The sequence below is a fragment of the Zonotrichia albicollis genome, chromosome 7 (assembly GCF_047830755.1).
Source record: "Zonotrichia albicollis isolate bZonAlb1 chromosome 7, bZonAlb1.hap1, whole genome shotgun sequence".
Lineage (NCBI taxonomy): Eukaryota > Metazoa > Chordata > Aves > Passeriformes > Passerellidae > Zonotrichia > Zonotrichia albicollis.
Genome location: NC_133825.1, coordinates 36,103,747 through 36,119,901, shown reverse-complemented (window position 1 = coordinate 36,119,901; position 16,155 = coordinate 36,103,747). Strand labels below are relative to the sequence as shown.

The 16,155-nt window shown below is 37.0% G+C and overlaps 1 protein-coding gene across 2 annotated transcripts in view; it reads left to right on the top strand.

Moving 5' to 3' along the window:
- The window catches only part of ADGRA1 (adhesion G protein-coupled receptor A1), a 251,711-nt gene that overhangs the window by 195,122 nt on the left and 40,434 nt on the right, over positions 1 to 16,155 (top strand). The window contains exons 1-3 of one of the 2 annotated variants that reach the window (XM_026799616.2): positions 7,344 to 7,429; positions 7,684 to 7,891; positions 8,823 to 9,031. In XM_026799616.2, the coding sequence (XP_026655417.2) occupies positions 7,409 to 7,429; positions 7,684 to 7,891; positions 8,823 to 9,031 (438 nt within the window). In that variant the 5' untranslated portion in view covers positions 7,344 to 7,408. Of the gene's footprint in view, positions 1 to 7,343; positions 7,430 to 7,683; positions 7,892 to 8,822; positions 9,032 to 16,155 lie in introns of those variants that run through there. The other variant, XM_074545040.1, reaches the window with a different exon arrangement.

Sequence of the window (16,155 nt, the reverse complement as noted above, 5' to 3'; positions counted from 1 at the left end):
TTCCCAGGAAGGTGCATTTTATGCATTCTGTGGTAGAACTTTTTCCAATATGGCAAGTTCAGTTGTGGACCCTGAATTGAAACAGTCATTTAGTGCTGCCTGAAATGTTTGTTGCCTGCAGCTCGTACATGTGTCCAGCATGTTGTTTAAAAAACTTGTTTCTCAAAAAAATAATAATATAATTTTCACACTTTTTTATCACACTTTTTTCCTACCATGTCTGTGAAGTCTTTTTTCCTTCTTAGTGAGATTTTTATGAGCTCTCTTAGCTGTATATTGGGGATGTAAGTAGAATGCTTAAAAATTCCTTTAATCAGGAAATTCATGAGTTCTTAGAAGGAATTTGAAACACTTCTTGTAAAACAGAGAAATAAATCAAACCTTTCTAAGTTCATTTTGTAATTCTGTCATAAAGCTTTCAAATACTCTCTCAAGAGTAGGTAATTTTTTGTGTCCATAATACCTGAAAAGTACTCCACCCTCTCTGTTATAAAGGCTAGGAAATATTTGCATATTTCAAGTCTGCATTTTTTCTCCTGGCTAATGTCCTATTTGTCCTTGTGCTCATGCTGGCCATTTGCTTACATGGCTTTCATTTTGCCAGGCTAGCAAAGCTAATCTCCTTTATTTTCCACTTGTGAAAGAAATTATTCATTCTAAGGGTGACCCTAATAACCATCCTCTACATCCATTCTATTCTGGACTGACTTTTCCTCAGTCTAGTTGATCAAAATTGTGTATTATATTTCTGATTAGGCCTTTAAAATCAGAATATTTACATGGAAATGAGTCATCTTGTATGTTCTGGATTGTATTTGTAGTCTTTCTTTTAATTGTTAAATCATAGAGGCTCTGAGTCATCCTGTGATCAACCAGTGCTTTCACATCCTTGTCCTTATCTTTTGCTTTCCAAAGTGGCTTGTTTCACCAGCTTATAATAGACAATCTCATTATAAATATGTAAAACATGATTTAGAACATTGTCTTAGATGACATTCCTCTTTGTTTCAAGGTCATCAAACAAAAATTGGAAGTGTTTAAACTGATTTTCACATTAACTTTGGATATATTCACTCCAGCCTGTCTTCTCCTTTCAAAGTAAATAATTGTATTATCAATTGTAGCTTGTTCCTTATTCACCTGAAACTAACTGCTGCTAGTTGTTAATGTCTCAAAAGAAATCAGGTGAATTGTATTGCCTTGTCTGGAAAAATACTTAGTGAGGAGAATTATCATTTGGGTCTGGCATTATTGATGGTAAACCTACTCTGTCTCTCTTCATGGTCTTTTTCTTTAATTCTTTATTTTTTTTTTCACTTTTTCCTTCACAATAGCTCATTAACAGGTTAGCTGCTGCTTGTAGGTTTGCACATATTTTCGTTTTCTTAGAAAGTTTGCAAGATGGTCAAATATGAAATATAAAATCCTAATTTGGAGACTTTTGGTTTTTACCTTTATTGGAAAAGGGCTACTGACAATCAGATTTCCAGATTATTTTACATTATCAGCTTTCCTAAAATTTCAGTGCTGTTTGCTGTATCCATTTTTATTGAAACAGATTTTCCAGAAAAGTTTTTATTATTAATTAGGGAGAACTTTCAAATTAAGATTTTTTTTTTTTATATTTTGATGCAATTTGCATGTATTTATAATTTATGCCACATTTTCATTGTGCATCAAACCATATTTTATGCCTGGTTAGAACAAAGATATCTTGGACTCCATACTTAGTTTTCCAGAAATTGAGATGGATGCACACTGCAGAATTACTGCATAATGACTTTACCACATAATAATCCCAACGTGCTTAGCAATTTCGTCTCAGTCGCCAGGTAATTTCATGTTGCATTTTTGGAAGTACTGCTTCATTTCATCCTGGGAATCTATATAAACTTTGCTTTTTACCTGCTAGTCATCCTTGAACCTTTCCAGACCTGTGTTCGAACTGCACTCCAGAAAGCACAGTTAAACCATGACAAATTAGTAGCAAGATTATGTAGGTAAATTAGCATGGCTGGAGACCTTCTACTTTCCTTGTTTGGTATCAACTCATTAAAAAATAAAAAACCAAAATCCTGTTTGTTTTAGCACCTGGCAAGTTCATTATCTTGTATAAGCATTTTCAAACTGGCATTGTTTTCATTATTTTTACAAACCCTTTATTTGGTATTTTCCCACCTGGTCTAAATTGTGGGGGCTTTTTGTTGATACTTTTCATGCCAGAAAAAGAGATCAGAACTCATGCACAGACTACCTAAAGCCTCACAGAACTGGGCCAAATGCCTGTGCTTATCTCATATATTTTGTGCTGAAATAATTCCAAAGGAGTGTTGGTTAAATACCTACCAGGAGAGACAGCTGGAAAACACAATTGTGCCTCTTTCTGTTTGTTAACAACTAAATCTTTAACATAAACCACAAACTGAAATCTTCCATTGCTTCTAAGGATCTGCTGTCTTATTTGAGGGACTAAATACAATCTATTATATATGTATAAATAATTTATTTGCTTGATTTTATTATGATGACCACAGTGTTAACTCAGTACGTATTTAATAATGCAGGTATTACCTATAGAGCTTAGTTTCTACTTTTTTTACTGTAACTTTATATAGCTTGTGCCTGTTTTGGCAGCACCCATATATCTTTAATAATTTAATATATGGTGTCTTGCATCTGAATCTCTACACTACTTTTTCAGATTCTTTGAAATCTGGAAACAGTGAAGCTGCTTTTCCAGTTCTCCTCCAGGTTTTAGGTGACTTCATTCTTTTTTTTTTTTTTTTCCCTTCAGACCTTCTCTGACCTGTTGTTAAGGTGCTGGTTTTTAAGTTAGGGAAATCGCTGACTGGAAAAATGTACCCTATGACTGTTCTGAGGACTAAGAATTGGATGGTTTCCTGTGAAATATATTTTATCTTAAACATAAATACTGTGCCTGAACTCAAAAGTCAATCTAGTACCAAGGCAAGCACAAGGAAGAGTTACTGAAAATAGATTGATTTTTGTTATTCCACAGTGGTTACCAAGTAGGTTTCTTGATAATGATTGATAATGAGTACGGTCTCTCAGCATTATGTTAAATTTTAGGCAAGTTGAGCACTGTAATGGGAAAGCAAAGTTTCAAGAGTAAATGGGAGCAGGTCTCTTAAAGGAATTAAGAAAGTAGAAGGGCCAACATATCACAACATCACCTAAGGCAAGAGGCTGTCTTTCCTAAACACTTAAAAACTCCTTGTAAATGCTAGCATTCATTATAGGAAATGGAGTGCCACCAAAATAAAACTGCCTAGGGAAAAACTTCACTTTAAATCTCTAATTTTTCCCTTAAAACATTTTTAATAAGGGCCACACATGCATGAGCTGCAAGAGTCCAAAGCTCCCAATATCCTGAGGACCATTTCTGCTTTAGAATGAGATTTTTAATTTAAAACTTTTAGAATACAGTTGGATTTATTGGTTCTGTTTTGGTGCCTCAGATATTTTGAAAAATTACACACACACACACACAAAAATCAGTCTAAAATGGAAACAAACCCCAAAACTTCAAAAGTACTTATAAAACTGTGCTGTCCAAATTAGCTTCAGAGTGTTTAAAGCAGCCTTTCATTCTGCTTTTTGGAAAGTTGACCAGGTTCCAAGAAGTCCCAGGACCCACGAGTCCTAGGAGGCCTCCCAGAAAATCCTTAGAGCTGGTTTAGAGCTGATAAACCCTCTTTCCCTGGCTGCAGGTCACTCAGCAGATTTTCAGATATCTGGGCAGATGACATGGAAGACACTTCAGAGGGTTTGAAAATTGCATCATTTCTATCATATTTGTGTGCAGATGGGTGAATATCTATGAATAGTTTCCATTTTAAAGACAAGCATTTTCCGCAAGAAAAATGCTCCTTGGAAGAATCTACACTGTATGTTCAGGATTCCCTTTTTCTAATCAATGCCAGTACAATTCAGTTAATAGGACTGAAACTGAAATGGAGTCATGATGGGATTATTGACATTCTGTTTTGAAAACACTCACAGAATGTCTAAATCCTGACTGGTGAAATGCTGACACAAACAGTAAGCTTTTCCAGGAAAATATGAGGTGCCAGTGCTGTCACTGCAAGGCTGTGGCTCCTGTGGTGGGTCTGCATTGCTCTTTCTCCCTTCTCAGAGGTGCAGACAGCTTCTTGCCACCAGCATGCTCAGATACTTCAGCTCCCATGTGATGTGGTGATATGGTGCCCAAATAAAAAAAAATAGCTGAAATTATTTATGTGAATTTTGAAGCATCTGAAGTACAATAATTCCCTCAAAACTTGATGTTGCTGTCATTGGTTTTAGTAATATGTGTTCCTGTATTGTATTTAATCTCTGAACTCTGGAGTATCTTAGAGTACAAAACAAATGCCATCACTTTAATCTCACTTAAGTGAGAGGGAAACTGAGGCAGGAGTGGGGAGCTGACTTATGCTTTACTTCACACAAGATTAGCAGAATATAAAACTGAACCTTTAGCTGGGTTCCCTCCATCCTCTACTACAATAATAGGAACTACCTCAGTGCTCACATCCTCCCTCTCATGTGAATAATAAGTAATATTATTGAAAATTCTCACACATCTTAGATGAAAAGAATGTATTTGTTCATATTTTTAAACAGCACCATGAATGTGTGGGCCTTCTCACTATGTGCATCTTTCATTAATACCCTACTACAGGATCTTGTTGGCAGGCTTGCTGTCTTACTGTAGCAGACAGTTGGGTATTTAATTTTGAGGAATTGCTAAGCAAATATTTGATGTGCAGCAAGTGGTTTGACTTTATGTGTACATTTGTCCAGTTAAGGAATACCCTGTCCCTTTGCCTTTTACTCCACCAGACTGCCTGCATGCAAAAAAACCCTGAAGTAGCAGGTAGTATAAGTGGGCAGTGTTCACAATAAAACTGGACTCCAGGTAGTGACTGTAGGCAATTTAGGAAGTTTATTAAATAGTTTGTGCTATGGGTATTCATATTCATTTTGAGCAGACAACAAGGGAAAAATGCTGTCCTGAAGTCTGATCAGGAAAGCGTTTTCTGTAAACGTGTCTTTTTGTCAAGTAAATAATTTGATGTTGCTGCATGTTTGAGATTTGCTCAGTCAGCCCGAGCAGTGCAACCAGTCCACGCGAATTCCACTGTGGGCTGTGTGCAGCCTTTCCTCCCTGCCTTCAGCCTTGGCCCTGTGATGTGGAGCTGCATCCGTGGGTAAGGCTGGGGCACCGTGGGCACGTTCCTCCCTCCCTGCTGGCTGCTGCAGGGTCTCTGTGGGCAGGGAAGGGCTGGGGGCAGCTGGCCCTGCCCAGCCCAGCTTGGGCATTGATGGGGAAAGAAGGGAAGGGAAGGGCTGGGGACAGCTGGCCCTGCCCACCCCAGCTTGGGCACTGGTGAGGAAAGAAGGGAAGGGAAGGGTTGGGGGCAGCTGGTCCTGCCCAGCCCTGCTTGGGCACTGGAGGGGAAAGAAGGGAAGGGCTGGGGGCAGCTGGTCCTGCCCAGCCCAGCTTGGGCATTGATGGGGAAAGAAGGGAAGGGCTGGGGGCAGCTGGCCCTGCCCAGCCCAGGCACTGCCCCCTGCCCCAGCTCCCTGTGCTTCAGGCGGGAGCAGCTTCCACTCCGCACCTCCCCGGTCCCACAGGCAAGCTCTGTCTACACCATTACTTTTTCCTACTAGTATCAGTAAGTCCCAATGGAGAAGCAATTAAAGAACCACAATAAATTAGATGATTTGCCCTCTTAGCAAAAGTGCTATAAACCTGTTGTTTTCTCTGGTTTGTGTAGGGCTGCTTTTGTCAAGTCATAGCACACTGTTGCTTAACCCAGTGCCTTTAGCTGTCGGTTTCATTATCATAAGCTTATTCATATGCTTCTGTCTTTCTCTTTTTGTGTATAATGAGTAATTAGTGCAATTTAATATGTCGTCATTGTTGCTTTTTCCAGCACAGAATAATAATAAAAATCCAGCATAAATATAAACTTAATTGCACCTTAACCTCTTTACACATCTGTACGTCTCCACATAAGCCCTCAACAGTGATCTGGTTTGATAAATGACACTTTTTTAAGACTCTGTAGATACTTTTTCATAGCAATTTTAAGGACAAAATGGAATCATCAGAGGTTCAGAATATGCAGATACTTGGGATATCATAGACTAAAACATGTCTATTTCAGAAGCATGAAATAAAGCCAATTATAACAGCTTTAGTGAATTAGACAGTGGAAACAATCTCAGGATGAGTGCTTGATGTTTAGCTCAGTTAATACCAATTAAAGCCTTCATAATAATTTAAAATTCTAATGTAGAAATGTTCTGTTGCTATTTGCTCTTTTTTTCTCAGTACTTTTAATGAGCAGCATTGCCTAGATTGAATTTTTATTTTTACTATTTTTAAAAGGACATTTTTGCAGTTGTACTGTTAAAATCTCAAAACCTTCCTAAAATATGTATGGTAGAAGGAAAATGGTGTACAGAAGACTTTATCTCTTTATTTAAGCATTCAAATGGCATCACAGACTACTCATGCCTTCCTTCCATATTTATTCTGTGGTCACTAGATGCTTCTCATACTCATTTTAGTTTGCTGACCTCTGTTACACCTTTTATCTCTCACACGTGTATTTTTCCCAGCACAAGGATGTATATTAAATGTCATGTTTCTTTATATTGTTGTGAAGTTCATTGTTTTACTTCTGAAATAGGTAGTGCACATGTGCTATGAGCAAACTGTGGTAATCTATGTAAATTATGTGCACAGAGCCCTACTCTACCCTTGGGGGAAATGCAAATTAGAACATTTTGTAGTTTGTTTGTTTTTAAATACATACACTTTTCACATCAAGGCTCAGGACAGACTCCCTGTTTATTTTCCCATTGCTCATCATTTGTTATTTCTTGTAAATATCTCAGTCTTTAATGATTAGTTTGCTACTTTGGCAGGAAAAAATACTTGATGAGTGAAGTCCTCAAAATACAATGTTTGGTGTATTTTATAGCTCTGCTGTAAGGGATTTATCTGCTTGTAAAAGGGTATGTAACACACAACTCAAAGCCATTATAGTGATCTGACAGTCTTCATTCATTTTCTCCCAGTGTTGTTTTTTTTCTTTATTTTACGTTAATGTTTGTAATTTTTTTTAATCCTGCATGACTAAAACACAGTTAACTGATTTTCCTTATATGAAGCAAGAAAAACATATTCCTAAACTGTGTTGTTTACTGCACTTGCAGTTCTCTGCAGATGTAATTTGTTTTAATAATAAAATTATTTTTATACCCTTTAAGTACCCTTTCGGAGAAATGTTTTAATGTAAGTTGTCTGATTCTATTTTAAGTGAAGGAGAAAACCTGGTAGAGGTTGTCTCTTTAAATCAGATCTGCAGTGTTGATGGACCCTCTAGCAGGCACGGTAAGAACCATTCTCACCTCTGCAGCAGGGAGCTTGACCATATAGACTCTCACATTCAATCAAAACGTTTTCCCTTTTAATATGCACTGTACCAATCCTATTCCCATGGTTACAGCCCGTGCTTCTTTGGTTGCTTCCAGACTGTTGGAAAAGGAAGGCAGCATACATTTCTTGTACAGGAGTTTAAAACATCATGAAAGCAACCCTGTTGTGATTTGCATTTTAAATGTTTCTCTTTTTTTCTCATTGTACAGAATGCTGTAGCAGTAGCTTCAGTTCATTTGCCACAGTCTGTCTTCTCTCAGTCTTCAGCCTGGCAATCTGTTGATAACTCCACTTGCAAGCTACAGTTTATTGTCTTTCGGAATGGAAAACTCTTTCCTAGCACAGGAAACTCATCAAATCTCGCAGATGATGGGAAACGTAGGACGGTTGCCACACCAGCTGTTTTTGCTAAAATAGGTGAGAAGCTGTTATGCATTATTTTCTTTCATCTAAAAGCTACAGTATACTTGATTGTGCAGAGAATAGAGGGGTAGAGTATGCAGTGTGCTGGGAGGCTGGATACAGTGTCTGTCTTTAGTACAATGTTTGCAATTGTTCCTGTCTGCACGATTTTGTTCAGATTGTCCTGCAAATAAAATTGCATTCTAATGCCCTTGCACTACGATTAGAATGCAAATTCTGGGCTGCTGTTTGTTGGCTGTGTTGTTACAGATGCTCGCTCCTTAAAGCTATCAGAAGGATCCTTGTTTTAATCTTTGCAGTTGCAATGTTAATGTCCTGGGCACTGGTAAAAATAAGGCTTTTGGAGTGGGAGTAGTGCCCTGTTGCATGTATCAATACTCAGCAGTATACTTTCTGATGCGGTGGATGTAAAACAGGTGTTGTTAAAGACTTTTATCTAAATGGCATACATTGTATGTGCTAGTGAATCAGTATTTTGGTTAATTACTCACCCATGCAATTTTACTAATTTTGCCCGACGCTGAATAGTGCTCTCATTTCTATTAACATTTTAAAATCTTTGAATGTTACTTTCAAAGTGCAGAATTGTCTCAGCTAATAATCATCCATGAAACTGAGCCGTTTCTGCAGTTACATGGGCAATAGTGTAATAGTGGTCATAAATGAAGAATCTGAAACAATAAAAAAGATCTCCTTTGTGAGGAGTTATTAGATCGTTGTGGCACAATATGTGTTTGAAATGCTCAGATTTATTTATACCATTGCAAACTTCTCCGATGTGAGCACTACCTTTGATTTTGACCATTAAGATTTTATGTCCCCTGGCTTTTTCCCCCTAGTTTAGTGCATCTGGTCTCTTTACAGAGCATTCATCACTAAAGGGTTTTCCACGCCGTCTCTCTGATTCAGTTTTTTCCTTTTGCAGATGGGTGCAGTTTCGGAAACCTCACTAGCCCTCTTACTATAGGATTGAGGCACTTTGCACGGGGTATAGACCCCATTGCAGCCTTCTGGGATTTTGACCTTCTAGATGGACATGGAGGCTGGTGGGGAGAAGGGTGCCACATAATTAGTTCTGCAGGCAATATTACCACCATTCAGAGTACACACTTCAGTAACTTTGCAGTGCTAATGGTAAGTATATGACTTAGCAAATATAACTATATTTCTCTCTCTCTCTCTTTTGCCATTCATTTATGTTTTATTTACATGCATCTGTTTCATTCTGATTTGTCAGTAGCTGACCTGGGTTTTTATAATGTTTAGTACAAAACAGTCTAAAAGAAAGTAAGTTACTTAACTGCTAGCAAGTGAATGAACCTGGTGGTCAGTTTTAATATCCTGAGACTGGCCTAATCAGAAATGACATTAACTTCAGTCTTATAAATGAAAGTTCCATCAAGGAATGATTAGTACACAATGGTTATAAATTATATGACAGGGTTTAAAAATGTATACTCCTGTGTGCTTTTACATCAGCACATCTCAGAGGCTGGTCTGCTTTTGTTCCTGCCCTGCACTGTGTTGATCATACTAATTAGTTGCAGGCATACCGCAATGTTGAATCATTTAATAAATGGAGAGGAATAGCATCTTCTGCTCTTTTAAGTGTGGACAGAGCTGTCCTTGTTGATTCTGTGGGAGTTTTGGTTTGTGCACCGATGCTGATAGCCTACTTACGAAATTGCTGCTTCTGAAGGAAAATATTCCTGTGCAGTGCTAACACATCAGCTGCTTTGCTCTGTTCTCAGTCACACTTACAGTTCCCATTGCAGTTATTTAACTAACCTGCTTAACAGAAAGTTACCTTCATGAAAGCAAAAATATTATGCATGCAATAATGAACTCTTATTATTCAGGGACTAGAGGAAAGCAAACAAGAAACTGAAATGTTTCTAAGCTTTAGAAAATCTTTGCACCCTTAAAAATATTTATTATAAAACAGTTGTAAAAAGAGTAGATGTGTGTACTATTAATACTAGATTGCTCTTGAATGCTGATGCATGATTGCACTGTAGATGCTGCTTGTGTACATTACAGAAATGTTTATAGTTGAGTAAATAATGTATTGTGTGTATGTGTAAGGGACAGCAAACACAGGCGACAGGAATTGCGAGGACGTGTGCAGAGAATACCAATCTGCTGCTGTCAGATGGAGCCCAGATGGCAGCCAATCATAGCACAAAGCTCTGCTGCCCACGAGTTAAATGCAGATATTATCGTCCACTTTGTAAGAACTGATTTCCCTGAGAATTAGTTGAACATTTTTTTACCCACTATAGAATTGCTCAGAATGTAAGAGCTGTTCCTCAGATTTGATGACAGCAAATATACCTCATTTTCTACAACTCCTGTGAGTTCCCTTTCCCCCCAGCCTCTTGTTTCCCAGAATGTGAATCATAATTTTGCTTTGAGGGTGTTTTTCTAAATTAATTAAAGGAAGCACCTGTTGACTTTGCAGGTGCCACACCCAAAATGGCTTCCTCCTTCTTCAACTGCTTGAGTTCAGCACGTTGCTGTTAAACTTTGAGCAGTTACTAAATGTTAACTAACAGTTTGCAATCAACCAATTCCATAATTTCTTTTTGTTTGAAAAGTTGAATACTGATACAAGGGCTGCAGGTAATTTTTGCGTTGAAAATCCCATTTATCTCTTATAAGATGTAGGAGATGGGTTTTTCTACAACTGTAAAGGCAACTGAGGCACTTTTTACTGGAGCTTTTGTATCTGGTATGTAATTCTGCTTTAGGCATTGTGTTTGTTTGTTTATGAGCATTTGACTGTGCTTTATTTCATGTGTGCATTTTCCAATTTTATCTGTGCAAGACAAGAAAGTAAAATCTTAGAATCACCCTTGCTTTGCAATTTCTATGGTAGCAAACAATGGGATATGTTTCCTAGCTCATGTTTCACAGTAACTTTCAAGGAAAAAGATGACAAGTAATTTTAAAATCTCCATATATAAATATGCACACACACAAATCCACTTTTCAGTCATTGTCTTTCTAAATAGATAACAGGAAATTTTTGTAGCTTCATTATGTCCAAACATTTTCATTCAAGTATTATTTCTTAATTACTGTTTTGTGGCATAAAGTCAAGGATTATTTTATTTGATAGAAATTATGCTTTTCTGGGCAGTTCAATTCTCATATCAGAAATGAAAATACTTCATTGTTCTGCATTTTTATTAATTTATAAAATGAATAGTATAATGTGTTTATGTGTACCTTATTAATTTATATCTATATGCCTAAACAGTTTTTAAATACTAACAAACCATCAGCAAATTCAAGATACCTGGCATATGGTGTGTAACTAATGAAATTAGCTACAATATCATGATACATGTCATTAATCTGTAATTCTCTAATCTGTTAAACAACAAAAATTCATAATTGATTATTATGGTTGGGGGTAATTGCAGAAAACTGAAGTAATATCTGTAAACTAAAAAGTAGCACTAAAGCTTTGCATTGCCATCAGAATTGTGTATATCCTGCTGTAGATTAAGCTGAAGCAGAAGCCTCAGTCAATCCAACTGTCCATTTTATGGTTTGCACAGCACATATTCTGGTTTGGCACCTTTTTAAACAGTAAGAAAAAGTTTCCTAAGGTGGTTTCATAGAAGTTGCCTATGCCTATGTAACATAAAAGGGTTAAAATAAAGGTTTTCTAGAGTCCTTTTTTTAGAAAGGTAGCAATCAAGGATTTATCAACAACGATTGATAATTAATAAGCATGAGCATACTTCAAGTGAGAGGAGTCATGTAGAGCCCTTTGATTTCTCTCTGTGACAGTTGTTCAAGTGATGTCAATGAGAGAGAAAGTTTAGTTTGGAGGTTGGGTTGGGAAGGAGGTACATGCTCCTTCCCTCACGTGGCCTCACACTTTCACTTTGCTCTGGGTTGTGCTGGCAAATAGAAGTGAAATAATAGAGTCAGACACAACAGAGCATTATCTATTTCTGATCAGGTTTTCAGTCGTATGTCCTAGAGGTGAGAGTAAAATACTATGATCTAACTCCCACATTACATTCCTGCTTTTTACTTCATGTACTGTGCGCTCAGACTAGTCCTCTATTTTTTGTTTCTTCTGTTACCTATAGGAGGAAGAGAGTTTGTTACGCTCTAGTTTCTTTTGGAGGTGTCCAAAGCCTCTAGGGTCCTGAACTCCGCAATATGACTTTCTATTTTAGAGTAAAATCATAAGTTTATAGACTCTGAAGCTTTATCATAGCTAATGATAAGTATTTGCTTCTTAAATACTGAATATTTATGTTGTTGTGTGAACAAAGTTGTACATCAGTATTTTAATTTTTCAGGACAATGTGTGTGTATGTTATGACCAATCCAGAGACCTCTGTATCTGAGGAATAACTCTTCATGAGATGACAAAAATATTCAATAGCAACAATGAATTTCAAAATTTGCTAAATATGTTTTGGCATACATTGTCCTTTGTTCTTCCTTTCATTTTTCTTAGAATGCAATAGAAATTCAATAGTGATGGATATTACTGTAATTGTATACAGCATTTCCTTTCCCCTTTAGACTGCTTTGTCAATAGTAATTTCCTCAAATCTGCCAAATAAACACAAATAAAATTATTAAATCTAAGCATGACACTTCCCAATTAACATAAAATGGATTAATAAATATTCTTAGCACTTCTAATTGTAATCCTAAAAGTTAAATCAACATAAGGTTAAATCAACATGAAATTATAAGCAGCTCCTTTCCTATTCTGTCACAATTTGTCATATTGTTCCAAGCAGCATAGATGTGGATTTTGTTGGGTTTTTGGTTTTGCTTTATGTGCATAAGGTTAATTATTTGTAGAAGTAGCATACATTCAGTGGATGCTTGTATGAAATAATTAGGGCTGGGGAGACTGAACTGACAAAGCCAGAGCACATTTGAAACTGTTCTGGAAGCAAACCTTGGAAAATGGTGTGAATGGGAAACTGAGAAGAGGCAGGATACTAGGAATGGATCACAGTAAGACTTAGGGCACTTTTCTCTTGTTGTTTTGCAAGCATCCCCTCAATCTTTGTAGTCTTTCCAATCTGGTACGAAGAAAGCTACTTTTTCAATATTTTCATTGTTGCTAGAAACAATTGCAGAATTTCTTAAACCTGTTCAGTTCAATTCTGAACACAGAATTCTAAACTTCCATCTTTCAGGTCTTCTGCAAATTAAGCAGCCTGTCTAAGCCTTTTGAGAAATTAATTCATGAGTCGGGGAAGTATTACAGAGATGTCATTTAGAAGGTTGGCGTAATTACAGTATTTGACTTTTCCCCATAGAGAACACAGGGTTTTCTCATAGCAGGCTGTGGAAACATTGTTCTGTACTTTGAAAAATCAGACTGCCTATAACAAGAGGCTTAAGAACGAACATTTCAAGTCTCTTTTAATGTTTAACCACAAATTTAAACACATATAGCATAGACCTTAGCAGAGTTTATGCACCAAAGATTGTGAGAGTGATCCAGAAAGTTTACTTGCTATATGTAAAATTAACATTTGTTGTAGTGGGAGCTGCAGAATTCCCTGGAATTAGATTAGTTGCACATGTATAGATGTTTCCCAGTGTGAAGAGCCTGCAAGGAGAGGCACATGCTCCTCACTTCAGTCCTCAGCTGGCATGCAGTGCTCTCTGCTCATGCAATGCTCATGATCATCAGAGAATGCTGAGCCCACATGGATAGTATTGAGTCCAGCCCCCAGAAAAGGCTGCTTTTTTAAGAATATTCCTGACTGACATTCTTTTGCACAAAGCCTTGGAATTAGAGTACTCTTAAGAGCAAGATGTGCTTTTTATTTAGTTTTCCTTCCATGTACTTTTTATTAAATTGCATTTAATAATATGTATTATTTGCTCTGTAAAAAGCATAAACTGGGCTCAAAATTCCATGCTTGTCTCCTCCAAAAGGCAGTGATTTTATCACAAATTAGATCTCTGGCTCAAGCTCTTTCTTTCTGTTTTTCCTTTCTGTTGGCTTAATGGATCTTGCATTCATCATGGTGCAACTTCAGCCAGCAGGTAAATGGATTCAGATTGTAAAACTCAGTAAAATATGCCAACTCTTGGAAGATAGATGGAAATTAAGGGGCTGGAATCCAGGCCTTGGGACATTTTATTGTCTTGGTGGCTTCTACTGGGCTCCTTTCAATTCAGTAACGTCATTCTTGTACTGAAGTGCCCAAACTAGACACAGTAGTTGAGATTTGGCTCACAAGTGGTGAATAGAAGGGAATAATTATTTCCCTCCTCTGCTGTGTGCAGTCTTGGTAATGGGGCCCAGTATGGGATTCATCTCATGTGCCCCAAGTGCTCACCACTGTCTTGGTTTGTTTCACACCATCTTAAAAGGGTGAATCAATTACAGTTTCTCATTGGACAACAGCTAATGGGCCTTGTAGTCGTAGACACCAGTTTGTAATGGTCAAAATCTCATAAGTATTCATTTTCCTGGGATAATTACTGTGATTTTTCAATGTCATAATGATTTGAATCCCCTCTAGGAAATAAAATCAAACCTAACTTTTTAAAATGTAACATACAATTTTGCTGCTTTGCATACAGCATTTAAAAAAATGCTTCTTTTCTGCATGTTGTCTTCCCCAGAAGATTACTCAAGGGAAGTTGATGGATCAATAAGGTTTAATTATCATCAGAGAGCAGACAAGATACATCTCTTATATATCTATAATGAAATCAGTTTTCAATGTACAAAACTTCTAAAAAGGATATTCTACTTTGGCATTAATGATTTTCATACTCAAAATTTTACGATTTATTTACAACAGAAGTTTAGATAAGAGATAAAACTCGTGCTTAAAAATGGAATTAGCTCTAAGGTGCTGATTGTTCTTCATTCTTCTGCAGGCAAAATGACTGTATTCCTGTAGGACACATGGCATTTGATTTATACTGATGATCAAACACAGGGAGATGTTGAATCTTGCATTTATACTATTAAAAACTAGTTCTTGAGTACACAGTGATGGTACTCAAGTAAAATTGCTTTCATTTTTTTCAAATGTGTAGCTACAGCTTTCAAATGTGTAACTTCACTCTGCTTCCTTTTTCACAACTTTAACTTTTCACAGTGATATCCAACTTACTTATTTCTTTAAATAACTGTGCTGTTACTACTGTATAGTTACAGTAACAGATTTCTGAATGCAGAGAAATTGTGTGCCTAAATTTATGGCAAAGTGTACTATAGTATATGAAAATATAATTACATCAGTAGGAGCTAGAAGTAATGTTCTGTCATTTTTAGCAGAGTATTTCTGTTTAAATTGTCCAGTTGTTTGCATTACTAGTCCTAGTATGAGCTACAATTGTATTGAACATTCCTGTTAAATATTCATCTAACTCAAGGGACTTACTCTATAAAAGAATTAATGGGGAGACAATGCAAATAAAAACATGGGAGAAAAAGATGATCAGGGTGAAACAGGATGTTTGAGTGGACATTCAGAGACAGTTCTGAGACAACAGACTTTTAAGGAATTATTTGAAAGTTACGAAGTCATGGTATCCTGAGTGTTTATTCATGCACACTGGAAGAAAACAAAAATGAGAAGGCCTTAAGAGCCTGGTTCTGCCATGTTAAAAAAACTAGCACATCAAAAGACAGAGTTCTTTTCCTCTTCTTTTCCATTTGTGATTGAGGGAAGAGCAGCAGGAACTGACACCTCTAGATGGGACAGCATAAGCTGAGTTCCTCCATGGAAGTGACTCCCCCTCTCGCCCGGGGTGTTGGTGAACTGGGCAGGGCAGAGAGGGAACTTGTGCGAAGGACAGGAGTGACAGAGCAGGTTGAACTGAGGTTTAACATGCAGGCTGAGGAAGAACCTGGAGAGAAATGGGATGTGATAACATGTAGTTGGCATTTTGTTCGTAAGTTATTTTTTTCATTTTGATGGTCCTTTTTATATACGTTGTGAGCTGCTCTGTTTAGAACTGACATTCATATGCATCTGGAGAAACTTGTACAATCAATCTTAGAAAAACTTTAAAGCTGATAACAAATGAAAATAATAACTACCAGGGCATCAGTTACTTGAGAGGATCATTTTAGAAGGTAAACTAAATTCTCACCATTTAGTAATTGCATATACTCATGAACATTATCTGCTTGTACGTGGACAAATTCATATTCATAAATAATGGTGCTAGAAATCAGCTCTCTGCATGCAAATGCAATTAAACAGAGGTATTAGCATTACAGTCCCAGTTTC